A 15,585-nucleotide genomic window follows, 5' to 3' on the forward strand; every position below is an offset into this window, starting at 1 on the left:
CTATTAGCTCTTCCTTGTTCTGAAGTGCTTTGAACAGAAAATATTTTAAATCCCATTTTACTTCTTAAAAACAGTATTTTAATTTATCTGTCAAACATCAAAAATGATTTTGTCAATAATATATGTGACAATCCAAAGCAGAGATAATCTATGTGACAAATTACTACAAACAATTAATGACAGTGCAAATGAAAAGTGAATGGTGAAGAGAAAGAGGCAATTACTTAATACATGAATGTTAAAATTGTTACATTGATCTTTCCACTCATTTCAAGGAAAATGGTGCCGTCATCTAGGGAGCTCTTGTCTGACTGTCAGTGTTTCTACCAATGAAACTCGCAGACTTTAGTCTACTTTATATTACTTGGTTTTAGATTTTTTTTTAAAAGGCAAGATGTGCTTTCAATTTATTCTACTCAAATTGAAAACTGCTTCAATTTCAATACATGACTTCTCTGTCTAGTGGGAGTCTTTTCAAAGTGTAGAATTGATCTACATGAACTTTTTAAAAAAAATTGGAAAAACGAATAAGTGATAGAATTTTATATAAATCTGTATGGTAGAAATAAGAATTTATTACTAATTACAATTATAATAAAAACTTTTTAGAGAAACTGTTCACTATTGTTCAAAGTTTTTTTAATTAATTGAAATATTTTATATCACTTATTTTCTTGGTCAGTAGATAGAAGTACTCTTTAGATTTTAAAGAACTGGATTTATTTAAATTCGAAACACACAGTCATTCTTATATACTGTATCATTGCACACATAGTTTTCATAGTTGGAATATATTACCTTTATATTTATTCTTTCTTTTATATTTAAGCGGGTGGCCACCAGCACCTCACTTTGTAAAGGAAACTTGGAATAATGCATGAGTTAATGAACATCCAATGATTCTGACTTGTGGATTGTGACAAATTTGATATCCATGTTTTTCTTATATTTTATTTTTAAAAGATACATATAATACAGACTATATATCTGTTTTCTCAAGTAAAGTTACATATACTTAAATTTCAGCCACCAGCAATCATTCCAGATCATTTGATCACAATAAATCTTTGCAAAGTATTTTGTCCATAGCTCCAGCATCTAATGAGGAGCCCGATGTTTAATAGATTCTCAGCTTATTTTATATCAGCAAATTGAACTGAATTCCTACAATATCTGTGAACATATCACTTCTGTTTTGATAAGTACTCCTTTTAAAATATTTCCCTGTTAATCTTGATTCATTCTGTTTCCATCATAAGCTTTAAAGAACTGTGAGAAAATACATTTTAGTTTTATGCTTAAGCATTTTAGTTCCCAGTGGTTGTATCCTGACATATTGTGTGTTTATTTGTGTTGGTCTACCATAAGAAGGAGGTAAATTAGTTTTGAGTCCAGAGAAGTCAACTATTTATTTTCCCATGCATTTCTGTAGGGATAATTTGCCAATGAGATTATCAAAATAGCAGCATTTCAGCTACTTCAGATTTCATAGTGTGATATCATTTTGTAAGAATTTCCAAAGAAGGATTTGAATGAGGACACATGTTGAAAAGCTTGTTCCAAGCCTAGAGAGTATGTACTTTAAAGGAGACTGTATATAGAGCTTAAAAGATTTAGAAGATAGTGGTGGAGAGGTCTAAGTCTCTCCCTCTACTAAATTGTCAGTTGTCATATATGGGCTGGTAAATATTGTCATTTCATGATAAGTACAGGTATATGCCCTCATTTATGCATGTAGATAAATCAGATAAATTGTTTATCTTTTCCCTTTTGGCACTGTTAAGTCCTTCGCTCAGAACATATTTATTGAACACCTTCTTTGTGTCAAGTGCTAACTACAAAGCAAGAGTCTTTGGTCACATTAGTCAACAAATGCAACTTCTTCCGTTATGTGTCTTACAAACAAGTTTTACAGAAACAGAATACTGGGTAGTAAGATGTATAGCAAATGCTTAATGTCGGATGACTTAATTGAATCTTTAGCTAAAGGAATTTTATATTCTACTAGTAGATATTGAATTTTATTACAGGACAAAATAGAAGCAAACTATCTCACAAGATGCTGATTGTTTTTGTAAAGAGGAATTGGAAATGGTGAAACTTCATTTGAAAACATATAGTCTAGAAGAGGTAATTAAGAGTAAATAAGACTGGCCACAGACACTGAACAGAAGAAAATGATTTGTTTGAAATCTAGTGCGGTGTTAGAATGATAGTATTTAGCTTGTATTTTGCTGTTGTTATTACAAAAAATATCTTCTGCTACATCAGTATCCTTTTGCCCAATTTTTCACCTCAGTTGTCTATTTGATTAATATTTACGTCTCAGTATTCTAAGGTATCATGGCAGGAGAAAACACTGGCAACAGATGATGTCTGATGTCTGAGCCTTGACTCCACCATTAGTAAGCCTCTCTCTTTCAAGATTCCTTCACCTCAGTGGGCCTTTGTTTCTGTATCTGCTAATGAAAACACCCAGTGGCTGATCTCAGTGACCCTTTCCAGTATAACCTACTAAAATGAAACCACCTTATTTCCTTACTGTTAATGTATTCCCCATGTTTTCCATTTCTTCAGGAGGTAGTACTCACAGGGCTAGATATAGACGTATAGCAGAGATAGGCTATACACATTTTTTTTTGGTTTTGGTAAACATGATAAGTGAATTTTTTTTAAGCCTCTAAGATTAAGCAATTTTTGAAAATACTTTTACTTTGTTTTTGTTGTTGTTCTCAAATTGATACTCATGAAAAGGAAAAAATCCTTTTGGAATAAAAGTTGTGCTAGTGTGAACACATTAGAAAAATGACATATTGGGAACTAATTATGTGAATTCAAAATTGTGTTTGCTTTTACAATTATGTTATTAAAATACTCAGAAATATATGCCTTTTTAAACTTCATTTGTTGGTCTGGACTTTGCTGTCATGAAATTAATTTGAATAATATGAGCTGATAATTATAATGCACTTTGTTTTAGGATGTATCAGGAATGCCAGCTCTGTGTTCTCCAACTTCCCAGGGAGGAGGTGGCTTTGATTACAGATTAGCAATGGCAATTCCAGATAAATGGATCCAAGTAAGATTCTATGTTATTTTCACTCCCCCATGTATCACATATGAATTTATTTGTTCAATTTAATTATTATTCATGATCATTAGTTGCAGATAAAGGTGAAACATTAGTTCCCCGTAATTGTGTCATTCTTGTGTTTTTGTATAAGATGGTTCTTAAAAATTTAAAGGAGTATAGCAAAGTTTTCACATTTCTATTATTCCAGCAAGAGAATAATATTAATAAAATGTTGAGTAGAACATTTTGCATTATAATCGCAGATCTGTGGAGCTATAGTGGTCTGTACTTAAAAGACATCAAACTTTTTCAAAACATTTATTCCTATCCACAATTACCTAGTGATGTAGAAATTGCTTAATTTTTTAATATTTTCTTCAGAGTGTGGCCTTTCACTCAGCAAATCTAGGTTCACCCGTACCTTCATTCAACAAATCCTTACCAAATATCAAATAGGATAGAATAATCATAAATGGTAGCTACGTATTTTTTCTCCATACCGTTTTATAATTTTAAGAATTCAAATAATTTACATTCTCTTTATCCCTCCCCTGCCCCCCCTTGTGTGTGTGTGTGTGTGTGTGTGTGTGTGTGTGTGTGTCTTTACATGAGTTTTCTTAAAGGTCCAAAGGCATTATATAAACTTAGGTTTGAAAAGCACACTTTGAGAAGAAATGCCTATAATCATGAGTTGAGTAAATGTAAGAAGTAAGACATCTATACGAATGATCATAGCTTCCTGATAAGCCCTTAAGTACACATGAACTATTTCCAAAGGCCACAGTGACAGAAGTGTTTCACTTCCTGTTGGAAAACTCATAGGATCAATGAACAACGTGACTATAATAATCACTTGCTCTCCTGTCTGTCCCTCAGGCAGGTTCTACATTGCTCAGCTCTGATAGTGAGGCTGTCCCAACTTGACATCTGCTTTTCCTTTAATAATGATTAGCAGGTGCACGACCAAGTATTTTCCAAAGTCTGTTGGGCTATGTGATTGTTCTGGTTTCGTACATTGAAAGATGCATTAAGTTTGTTACTATACAAACAGTGTTTGTCTTTGCACATTTCTTCCTTTGGCATAAGGTTATCAGCCCCAATTTCTTATCCCTTCTAGTCTCTCATGTATAATTCATTTCTACCTTTAATCCAAACCCTACATTTTAACCTGTTACTAAAATTCTTCACCATACTTTGTGTAGGTTCAAAAATATATCAAAAGCATAGGTCGACCTAGAATTATTTCCTATTCAATCATAGCTCATTGTGGGACATAATCTTCTTAGAATGTTGATGGTGTTTCCCCGCCTCTAAATCTTTAAAATTAGCCCATTCAACCTTCTAGTACCTTCTATATAATAGTAGGCAGTGTGTCACACAAATGGAAAGATTACCATCTAATGCCTAAGATCCGACCATCTTGAATTCAGAAACCCTTTGAAGGCACATGACATTTCCTGTTTTATGCATCTACTTAAGAATGTTTCTGCATGACGAATTTGGGGCTTTATTTCTAAAAGGTTAAAATCTAGATGGTTAGTTATTCTGAATTCCTTGGACACAGTGACTTGGCCTTGTTTTTTATGAGCTACATCATTAAGAATATAGCGAGGGCTGGGGATGCAGCTCAGCTCCTGGGAGCATTGCCTCCTCTTTCAGAGGACCTCCTACAGTTCCCTATATCGATCGACTTTCTGACTCACCGAGGACTGTAATTCCAGTCCCAGGAGTTCCAACACCCCCTTCTGGCCTCTGCAGACACTACATCCATATAGTGCATAGACATATGTTAAAGACAAAACAGCAAGACATAAAATAAAGAAAATAGTTTACAATTCTTTTAAAATAAATAGATGGCAGTCCTTGTCCCCAATAGCAGTGAAACAGAATTATTAAACTTAATGACAAGACTAGTGGAATATATATGGCTTTCCCTATCATCTACTCAAAAGATATGAATGCTAGATTGCAGTCATGATTTTGTTACACAAAGTTATGTGAAATATCCCCTTTGTGTTCTTTTATACTCAGTTGATTAGACTATCATTATATGTTAACCGTTTCCATAAGAAATATTTACAAAGATATAGAATACTCATTGTGACTGATTTGTTTTTGCCTGATCGGATATAAATCACTGAAGTTAGCATGTAAAGGTGAGGTATGCATTTATGCGCACTCCTTCACTACTCATCATATGAAGGGATGTATGCATCTGGAAATTGTTCTCTGCTCATCCTAGCATTCAATGTGTTTTGTGTGGCATAGACATGGATTATACTTAACGCTTTTTGTGTTATAAAGTTATATATGTAGGTACAATTTGTAACAAATAAGTCCTTCAGTGTTGCTAATTTGTAAATTTGCACAATGCCATAATGAATATGGCAGCATTGATCTAGGTACGATATAGAATCCGCCCATGCTGTCTTTGTAGATGTCCATTTCATTCTGACTCCCAGTCACTCCTTGATCCCCGACAGTGACTATTGTGATTTCTACTTTTATCTGTTTGCAGTTCATAGAATGGACTGTAAATGGGACCATGTAGTTTATAATTTCCTGGATTATCATTTCCTCTTAGCAAAATTCTCTGGAGATTCACATATATTTTTCTAATACCAGAAATTTCGTCAGTTTTCTATTGAAATGAAAACTTGCCATAGGTTTGGAAACTTGCTGCAGTGCCCAGGTATTATCTCATCTTCAGACTGCATCCATCATATTATCGTATTTGGAGATCATAAACACTCAGGGAGGTAACACAAATATATGAATAAGAGAAAACAGGAACCCTAGGACATCTTGCAATTTTGCCTAGAAGCAAGTTTCCTCGATGCTTTTAACAAAGCATTGGCCCAATCAGAAAAAACAAAACAAAAACAAAAAAAAAAAAACAATATTGAGTAATAGAGAAACCACATTTAGGACATAAATTCAAGCAACCTCATCTTGAGTAGGCTCACAGGGAAAAGTAATTTGAATGATATCCATAGGTCTGGGCAGAGATAAAACATCAAGTACACAGTGGTAGACACTAGGAGGGAACACTTCATGTGAAGGATGAGGGTCAGCAGGCCATGTACAGAAAGTATTTAACTCAGAAAGAGCAATTACTGACCCAAGAGATGACATTGGAGGTCTTAGGTCAGTGGCATCACAGCAGGGTAAAAGGGCAGAAGCCAGACCAAAGAAAATGAAGTGGAAAGAAAACCAGTGTAGTCTATTAAGATAACAATTATCTTATAATTAGCATTTTCACTGTGAAATAATTGTTTTAATTATCATTGTTTATGAATGGAACAAAATACTCTTCCTGCTAAAACATTTTTAAGTCTAAAAATGTAGCAAGTTTATCTCTAGTGTATGAAAGTTACAGGAAGACCTAGTGTGAAAAAACAGGAAAGTGAAACAAATTGCCAATCATGATGTTTCAGTTATTCCAGGTTATAGAAGGATGGCAGAAATCTCAAAGTATAATTTAAGACATATGCAAAAAAAAAAAAAAAAAAAACACCAGTCACCTGCATACCAACACTAATGGTACAGCCTTCCATGTACACATGCTATATTAAAATTTAGAGAATGATATATGTGAAATAAACACGTACAGCAGAAAAATAAATGAAACCTAGCATTGTAGCCTTGTTAATATCTTAGGGATAGATAAATGCCTGCCATGGTTGCCATGTCACCTAATGCTCTGGAATGCATATGTGTTTTGAAGACGCAATTTAATTTTAAGTATAACCACAAAAAATAGCATCATCACTATATCTACATGTCAAATAGTTAATAATATGTATGCTTTCAGGTTGAGGTTTAAAGAATGAAAAGTATGTGTTACTTAGGAGTTTCTTTTCTCTCTTGTGTGTAGTTACTTAAAGAATTTAAAGATGAAGACTGGAATATGGGCAATATAGTATTCACTCTCACAAATCGACGCTACCTTGAAAAATGTGTTGCTTATGCAGAGAGCCATGATCAGGTAAGTGAATATGTATAAAGTAATTTTTCTTCTCTGTCAATATTTATCTTCCTTTTAGTCTTTGTATTCTGTTACATCTCTAAATACAAACCATTATAGTTAAGTACAGGTATTATAACATTTATGTACGTACGTACGTACATACATAAATCCACATTTGAAAAGCATTTTAAAGTTCCTTCAAAGGTCTATAAATTATACTTGTGAGTGCTTCACATTGAAGTTGCAAATGTTAATGGTTTCTTTTGCCAAAGGAATGGTTGTTTAATCTAGTGTGTTGATATTGCCATGATGTCTCCACATACAGTTTCCTCCATTTACATTTTCTCCCTCAACCACAGAAGCCTGCTAAAATTGATTGCCCAGGCTGGACTTGTCCTACTTACTCTCAACCCCCTATTGCAGCCTGAGCTATTTTCCAAAGAGCAAGCATCAACTCATCAAGCCAGTTCTATTGGCTGGAGCTTGGCACTCAGAGTCCCTCATGCAGGACAGGTTTCATCCCTTCCCCAGCCCTCTGCCTTCTATTCAATATGATCATACTTCTGCCTCTTTCTGAAAGGTTTTCTTTCAGTCTGACACTTTCCCCTTCACTGACTTAACCAAAGAGACTCCCACTCAGACCTGGCTCAAGTGTCACATTCTCTTAAAGCCGTAATTCAGGTTGGAAAACTTAGCTGCCTCATGCTCTCTATTCCTATCAAGCATTAGGGCAGGCAGAAAGTGTGTCCCCATTCATTTTTTCTTGAGTACTGTGACTGCTCCTACAACACTCAATAAATGTAGTATGCCAGGACAGGAGGCACCATTTGGCTATTGAAAGCTATTTTAATTCTTTTTGTGTATGTGAGGCACAGTTTCTCTATGTAGAACTAAATGTCTTAGAACTTGCTGTGTAGATCAAGCTATCCTGAAACATACAGATATCGGCCTGCCTCTGCCTCCTAAGTGCTGGAATTAAAGGCGTACATCACAGTGCCTGGTTCATTTTTATTCTTATATGCATGAAAAATATAAAAATTCCATTTTGTGGGACAATGATAATTTCGAATAGGGATGTCTATATTAAGAGTATAAATGCATTCATTATTCTAGTATTAATAGGCATGTTAAAAAATAATGACTTTTCAGTTTTCTCTTGTTAGGAATGTGCAGGTACACGGGCCTTTGACATAGCCCCCTTGCCTCATGCTCTACCTTTTTCTGTTGCCTGTGAATACAGCAAACTTGAACACAACTGTGCTTGCTCAATTTCATGGTTTCTTTTTTTTGCACTATGTGGCATATTTAGACACTTGCCATACATAATTTATTCACCTAAAATATTTGCTGTTTTGAACCTTAAATAGAAGTTTGTTGAACTGTAAAGTAGACCTATACTAAATTTACAACTACCAAATTAGGCATAACTTTCTTATCAACTCAAGTTGTAATATCTATGATCTATATAACTGATCAAGTATATACCTATAAAAACACAGACCAGAAAAGAGGCAGCAGTTTAAAGGGTAGATGGCAGGGAGTGGGGGGTGTGGGGGTGAGAAGTTCTCACTAAGTATGAAACAGTGAAAATTGCCAGCTCTGGTAGCAAATGCCTTTAGTCTCAGCACTTGGGAAGCAGGTGAATCTACCTGAGTTTGAGGCCAGTCTGGTCTACAGAGTGAGTTCCAGGACAGCCAGACCTCTACAGAAAAACCTTGTCTCAAAACAACAGCGCAGCAACAACAACAACAACAACAATAACAAAATAACAAAACCCCCGTGAACATTAAAATGCATGTATAAATTATTACTTTTTGTGAATAAACATATAGAAATCACAGCACATTGTAAATTACCGACATGTGTATTTGTTTGAATAAATAAAATAAAAACTATATGGGTGGAATAAAAAAAATTGAAAAAGAAAGCTTGTAAATTTATTTTGCAGCTTTTTGTCCTATCTGTAAAGAAATGTAGATTTGCTGAGAATTGTTTCATTCTTTTAAGGAATATAAATTGTCAGGAATGTCAATAATGAACCAAATGCCTCATTCATTACAAAAGCAAATGTGTGCTCCTTCTTAAGCTTATTAAAAGATACCTAGACACCTATTTATACAATCAATAAGTCTAAGTACATATAATACATGGTAAGAGGTATTATATAATTTTTAGATAAATTCTTAACCTTAACTATTATGTATTTAAGATTATCTGTATCCCAATGGGATGTATTTTACAGGGCTATTTGACTTGAAAATAATCTTCCTCTGTGAACATAAAGTCCAACACTTTTTAAGCAGGATCGGAGGTTACAAAAACAAACAGGTATACAGAAGCATGTAAGTAGGAAAGGCAAATGGTTTAGGGTTATGTGCTCCAGATCTTGCACTCACCCTTCAAAGAAGTCATTCTAATTAAAATACCTTAGTGGGATAATAGGTTTATAATTTTAACTAATTGCAAAGTGAAACTCTCAGCATACTGAGATTGTGGGTTACCCCATACTACACATTCACTATCTACTCCCCTTCCGTCAGTGATGAATACTTTCATTAGTTAACTGTCTTTACTCCTTACTAGTACATGTGGTCAGAGGCCTCTTTCCTGCTACCTAGAGCATTAATGAGTCACTTATCCTGATCATCATTGGTAACATTTAGATAAAATGAACTAAATATAAGTGGTAAATAAAGTAAGAATGCAAGCTTGAATTTTTATTGAATGATGGGAACAAAAGATCATTGTAATTTCTTTATCTACTTTACCATTTCATATACATGCATATGTATATTTTAAAATGTTCCTATTGTTTTCAAAACATGAAATCATAGCATATATGTATATGGATTATATATATATATATATATATATATATATATATATATATATAATGCTTTTGGCTCTATAATATTCTTACCATTATAAGAAACATTTCAGAAAATTTTAGGAAATTGTAAGCACTTTCCTAGATGCAACAAATAATTCAGGTTTCTAAATATGAGCTTCTTATTAATTTTTTTCTTAAAATTAAACATTGTCCTAAAAACTGCATTGATCCCTTTGACCATTTGCCTTTCAGCAAAGAAAGTAACCACCGGAAATTAATAATGGTCCAAACACCGTCCAGTGTGGTTTGCCCACAGTATAGCCTTGTGTTCTGCTGCTGTAAGCTCTAAGTGCGTAGTCTCAGTACATATGCTCCTGGTTTATCCAGTGAATTGTTTCTGTAGGCACTGGTTGGCGATAAGACACTGGCGTTTTGGTTGATGGATGCTGAGATGTACACGAACATGAGTGTTCTGGCTCCTCTCACTCCAGTTATTGATCGAGGAATACAGCTGCACAAGATGATTCGGCTCATTACTCATGGCCTTGGTGGGGAAGGCTATCTCAATTTCATGGGTGAGTGTGAGCTACAGAGAAAGGAAATCTGTGCTTAAAATGTTATCTAGTGTAAGTGATGAAGAATACTTCCGTTTGGTTTTTCAGATTTAAAAGGAATATCAACTTTGATTTTATTCATTATTTTTGTAATCAGAATGCTGAAATATTTTAATCCTAAAATTATTATTTTAAATGTCTTCCTTCTGATGTTATTGTAGCATTTTAATATTAAGCAAAGTAATGTAGTTGTCAAATGACAAACCAATAAGCAAATGGTTTGGGTTTTCTCTGAAATAGTTGCATAGGAGATACTTGTGTCACAGTGTGAAACTCATGGTCGAGGGACGTTGTGAAGAGCAAAATACTTAGTTTTGGATGCAGGGAACTATTAGATGGTCCTTACCCAAAGAATGCTGAATTATAAGATAAGGAAATTAACTACGATGTTTCTGTATCTTCTTCCCTCCAGCAAACATTTGAATGTTTGGGGTTTAGGAGAGTCGAGTTTGCTGGCTGGAGAACAAGGGGCAAAACTATAAAAAATGTCCAAGAGCCTGAGTTGTATTTCTGCAAAAAATGCTTCCCAGTGTTAGATTTTTTTTTTCTGAGAGTTGTATGGAATCTCAGGTTTTTCAGTATCCTCTCTTGTTTGCAAGCTGTAAGTTTGAAGATAGGCTCCAGAAAGTTCCTAAGGTGGACCACTTTGATATATAAATCTAATTAACCTTATCAATAAAAACCAGGAGTAACATGGACTAAAAACCTGAAAGATCAGAAAAGTAGAGAGCAGCCACGATTGCTTCCTACCCCTTACATTACTGGGTTGTTGGGACAGGAAATGTCCGTGTACACAACTTCCTGTTTCTTGGTGTTTCTCTTAGTAGAGCAATTTCTGTAGAACTGGGGCATTTGTTAATCTACTCAAGATTGTTAATCATAATATTTCCAAAACATTCATTTTCACACATTATATTCAACCTAAAACAGACAAGTGTTTGTTGGGAAACTCTTTACATGAAACTGTCAAGCGTAACAAAATAAAGAACTGTAATTGCTTCTAACATCTATCTTTCTATAGGGTGTTGAATTGACCACATGTGTGATAGCAAATATAACTTTGAAGTTATTCTTTGGTATAGGGCCTAAAGCTCTTCCCTAATTTTAATTATTTCTCGCTTTTTTTTATTGAAACAGATAGCTTCTAATTTTAATGCATCCTTTAATAAAAATCAGTCTACCATGCTATCTTATTTATGTATGGTGTTCCTCTGCTTCTAAATCAGTCATATCTTAATAGCTTTAAATTTTATAATTAGTAAAAATTTTTTGTAAAAATTAGTATTTCCCTACTAGCTGTCATAAATTTAATTTTTTTTTTTTAAATTTTGTCATCATGTCCCTGTACTGCCCCAAAGCCTTCAGTATCCCTGTGTCTTCTAGGTGACCCGTTAGTTAGTCTTCAGTGGCAAAGCAAGCCCTTCCCCGCAGTCCCTCCACCCCTGGCCAGGTCTCCTGCTTGTTCTTTTCCACCATCCAAGCTATCTTTAGTTTGTTGAATGCTACAGGCTGTCTGTCTCCAGTCTGGATCCTGGGACTTTTGCTCTTCCCTTCTTGGATGACCCCACTGTTAGACCCTCTGTCCTCACCAGTCTGCATGCTCAGATCTTCTTCTGTGACTGCAGTGACTAGGCATCCATAATCACATACCTGGATGTGATTTCACATAGTCACATTTTGATCACCCTTGATTATCTGGCATCTTTGATAAACTTAGTACTCAGCGAGCATCCTGATTGTCAACATTGTACTTTCCAATCTACGAACTAGCTCTGCAGCATATTACAGAGCTCTAACGTTGTCTTAAGACGATGTTGGATGTGCATATTCAGCCGCATATTATAATGTTCAACATTAGTTCATTAACAGTAATCAGCACTTGTTCTTGAAAGTATAGTATGTTTTAAAACATTTAAGAAATTACCTTATAAAGGGACAGCAGTTATAGAAGTTATTATAGATATGGGAGTAATATAATTATTTATATTTTAGTCATTTTCATTTTATTTTGTAGAATTTTGTTTTCATTTTTCCACTGGTAGAGATTTTTTTAAAGTAAGAAAACAGTAATTTTTTTACTTAAATGGTTACATGTTTTTTATTTATTTTTGGATTGTTGATTTAGGTTTTTGTTGTTGTTGTTGTTTTCTGGCTGTTTTGTTTGAGAGAGACAAAGTACATGGAGTTGTACTTCGTACAAGGGATGTGGGGAGGATCCTGGAAGAGCTGTGTCAGGAAAAGAGGATGATCAAAATATATTCTTATGGAAAAAAATTTAAAGCCAATGAACACAAAAAAATAAAGTGATTCCATAATTTTTTGAACATTTGGGAATATGTTTTGCTTATCACATCATTCATCTCCATCTGTATGATCCTAAAAAATATCAGTGTGGCTGATTTGCTTTTTTATTGTTTCTTTATATAGTGTTTCTAATTTAGGGTTTCAAAAATATATATCATCAATCATAAGAGAACTACCATGTTACTGTTCATAAAATAAAATATATTCCTTATTTTTGTTTTTATTTTTTTCCTTCTTTCTTTTTCTACCAACTCTTAGTTCAAAAGAAATCTGGGGACAAAGGTTAGGTGACTATTAAATTATGCCTCATTCCAATGTCAGCTGCTGTTATCACAGCTCTGTTAGGTAAAGGGACATGTTTAATGGTGTATAACTATGATGTGACAGCAGCTGGGCCCATGTTCATTCTCATGGTGTGTAACTTGAGAATATTACAAAATAATTATACTTAGCTCAATTTGTAGATTAGCCACAAATGTGTGGCTAATGACTGAATAGCTTAGAGGGTAAAAATGATCTGGTTGGAGTCCAGTCTTCTAAATGTTTATATGTATGAATAGGTACAAGGAATCTTTATTCTGTATACTTATTTCTTCATGGTAGTCTTGTGCCTACCTCACAGGTTTGCTTTTTTTTGGGTGTGTGTGTGTGTGTGTGTGTGTGAAATGATTTAGTGCATATATAAAATGCAGAGTGTTTCCAAATGTGTAGCTATACCCAACTCTTACATAAATTTACTATTTTTAATATTATTAGTTATAGATCCTGAGTGGTGCTTTAATTCCATATAGGAGTTTTTTTTTTTAATAATCTTTTTCAAAGGTCCATTGATTAATACAAGAGTTTCTTTAAGGTGTTCAATCCATTTATATTTTAAGGTGTCAGATGGTAACTGAGAATTGTGTCTTGCTTGGTCATAGTCTCGTAGATAAATCTGAAAGTGGATTTAGAAGGAAACTTAAGGACAATTTGCAGTGTGAGAGAAAAGAACAAGAGAGCAGGTGAACTGGAGACCTCAGTAGCACCCAGGAACAGAGGGATGGGTCAGAGATTGAAAGGGTATGCCTTTGGAAATAGAAGTTTAGGATGCAGTCAGGCTCCACAGTCCTTAAGCAGCTGCACTGGAGAGGAGTGTATGCCGAAAGAGTGAGAATGCTCAGATTTCAAGCAAAAGAGCTTAAAATGTTGGCCAGTGTCAGGGAAAGCAAGAAGTTACAATTCTTTGCGTTCTGACTCAGAAAGTGCCCAGGCTTAGTAGAGAGGATCGGCAAGCAACTGAGTCCAGGGAGTGGATTGTGGAATACATATTCATCTTTTGTGAAAGACAGTTTTACGCCTGTCTTTTAGCATATGTTCAGGTATATCATGTTTCTTGAAGTGAGTGTAACAGACAGCTTTCCTGAGCAATATTTGCCTGTCTAGGTGACTGACAGGCTCATTTCGGGTAGCATATCTTTGTGATCATATAATCTCTGAGGCAGGTTAAAATGTCTCCTATCTATCCAGAGCCAGAGAGGGTATGTGGGGCATATTCCTTTATTAAAAAAAAGTAATGCAATTGACTATATTAAAAAATAATAGTAGAGAGAGCTAGAAAGATGATCAGCATTAAGAGCCCTTGCTGATCTTGCAGAGGAGTTTGGTTCTGTTCCCAGAACCCATTATCACATAGCTCACAACTCTCTGTAACTTTGGTCATGCTCTCTTTTAATCTCTTTATGCATCTCTTTACATGTGCTGTACATTTTTTATGCACCCTCACATATATATATATATATATATATGTGCATATGTATATATACAATGTATATGTATGTATATATATATATGTATATATACAATATATATGTCAGGCAAGCATCTGCAATCCCAGAACTCTTATATGGAGATATGAGGTGGAAACAGAAGAATCTCTGGAAGCTGGAGTGCCAGCTAACATGGCCTCAGAGAAGAGAAAGCAAGTCCCTGTCTCCAACCAAGTGGATAACACAGAGGCCCAAGGCTGTCCTTTATCTTCCACATGTGCTATGGTTTGTGTGGACCCACAGTCTTACATGAACACACACACACACACACACACAGAGAGAGAGAGAGAGAGAGAGAGAGAGAGAGACTTTGTAAAAATCTTTCAAGCACTCGATACTGTTTAAGAAAGTCCTTCTATTAATCATTGAATGCCTTTATAGTTTTTTTCCCCAATATATAATGTAACTGGAGGATATGACATTAAACAATGGTTATTATTAATTATATTAAAATGGCTTTTTGAGGTTTTATAATTCTAGTAAAAACATGTTTTGTGGTTAAAAATAAATGTAAAGTGAAAAGCTTAAACTTCACACACAGAGTGGCCCCAGTGAGAACGTGTTGACAGCTAGCAGTGGAAGGGGAGATACAACTCCCCAGAAATGCTCTGGGTCACCCAGTATTCTGGTAACACCTGACTATCATGCAAATGCTATGCTTTCCTAAGGAGTCAGCCAAGCCAGAGGAATGACAGCCATATTACCTCATCCAGTAACTCCTCAGGATTAGTCCAGAATTAGGTGACTACTCTGCCTAGTAGTTATACATACTACCAGCATAAAATAAAGATACTGTTACTGCATCATTAATTCTTTATATACTTCTTTAGATAACCAGTATAATAGCATTGGTAGCACTTGAAGACTGCCTAGAAGTATAAAAGACAAAAGCAGATATTTAATGATTATGATGTTACATATACAAACATTTAAAGTATAAAGAGGATGAGGCCATATAGACAGCCCAGTGGATAAATGCACTTTTTGCC

General features: G+C 34.7%; 1 protein-coding gene across 1 annotated transcript in view; it reads left to right on the forward strand.

Annotated features, from left to right (window-relative positions):
• The window catches only part of Gbe1 (1,4-alpha-glucan branching enzyme 1), a 258,120-nt gene that overhangs the window by 188,984 nt on the left and 53,551 nt on the right, over window positions 1-15,585 (forward strand). The window contains exons 10-12 of the mRNA XM_076549097.1: window positions 2,981-3,079; window positions 6,951-7,061; window positions 10,277-10,448. Of these exons, the coding sequence (XP_076405212.1) occupies window positions 2,981-3,079; window positions 6,951-7,061; window positions 10,277-10,448 (382 nt within the window). The remainder of the gene's footprint in view (window positions 1-2,980; window positions 3,080-6,950; window positions 7,062-10,276; window positions 10,449-15,585) is intronic.

The sequence above is a fragment of the Peromyscus maniculatus genome, chromosome 12, assembly GCF_049852395.1.
Source record: "Peromyscus maniculatus bairdii isolate BWxNUB_F1_BW_parent chromosome 12, HU_Pman_BW_mat_3.1, whole genome shotgun sequence".
Classification (NCBI taxonomy): Eukaryota; Metazoa; Chordata; class Mammalia; order Rodentia; family Cricetidae; genus Peromyscus; species Peromyscus maniculatus.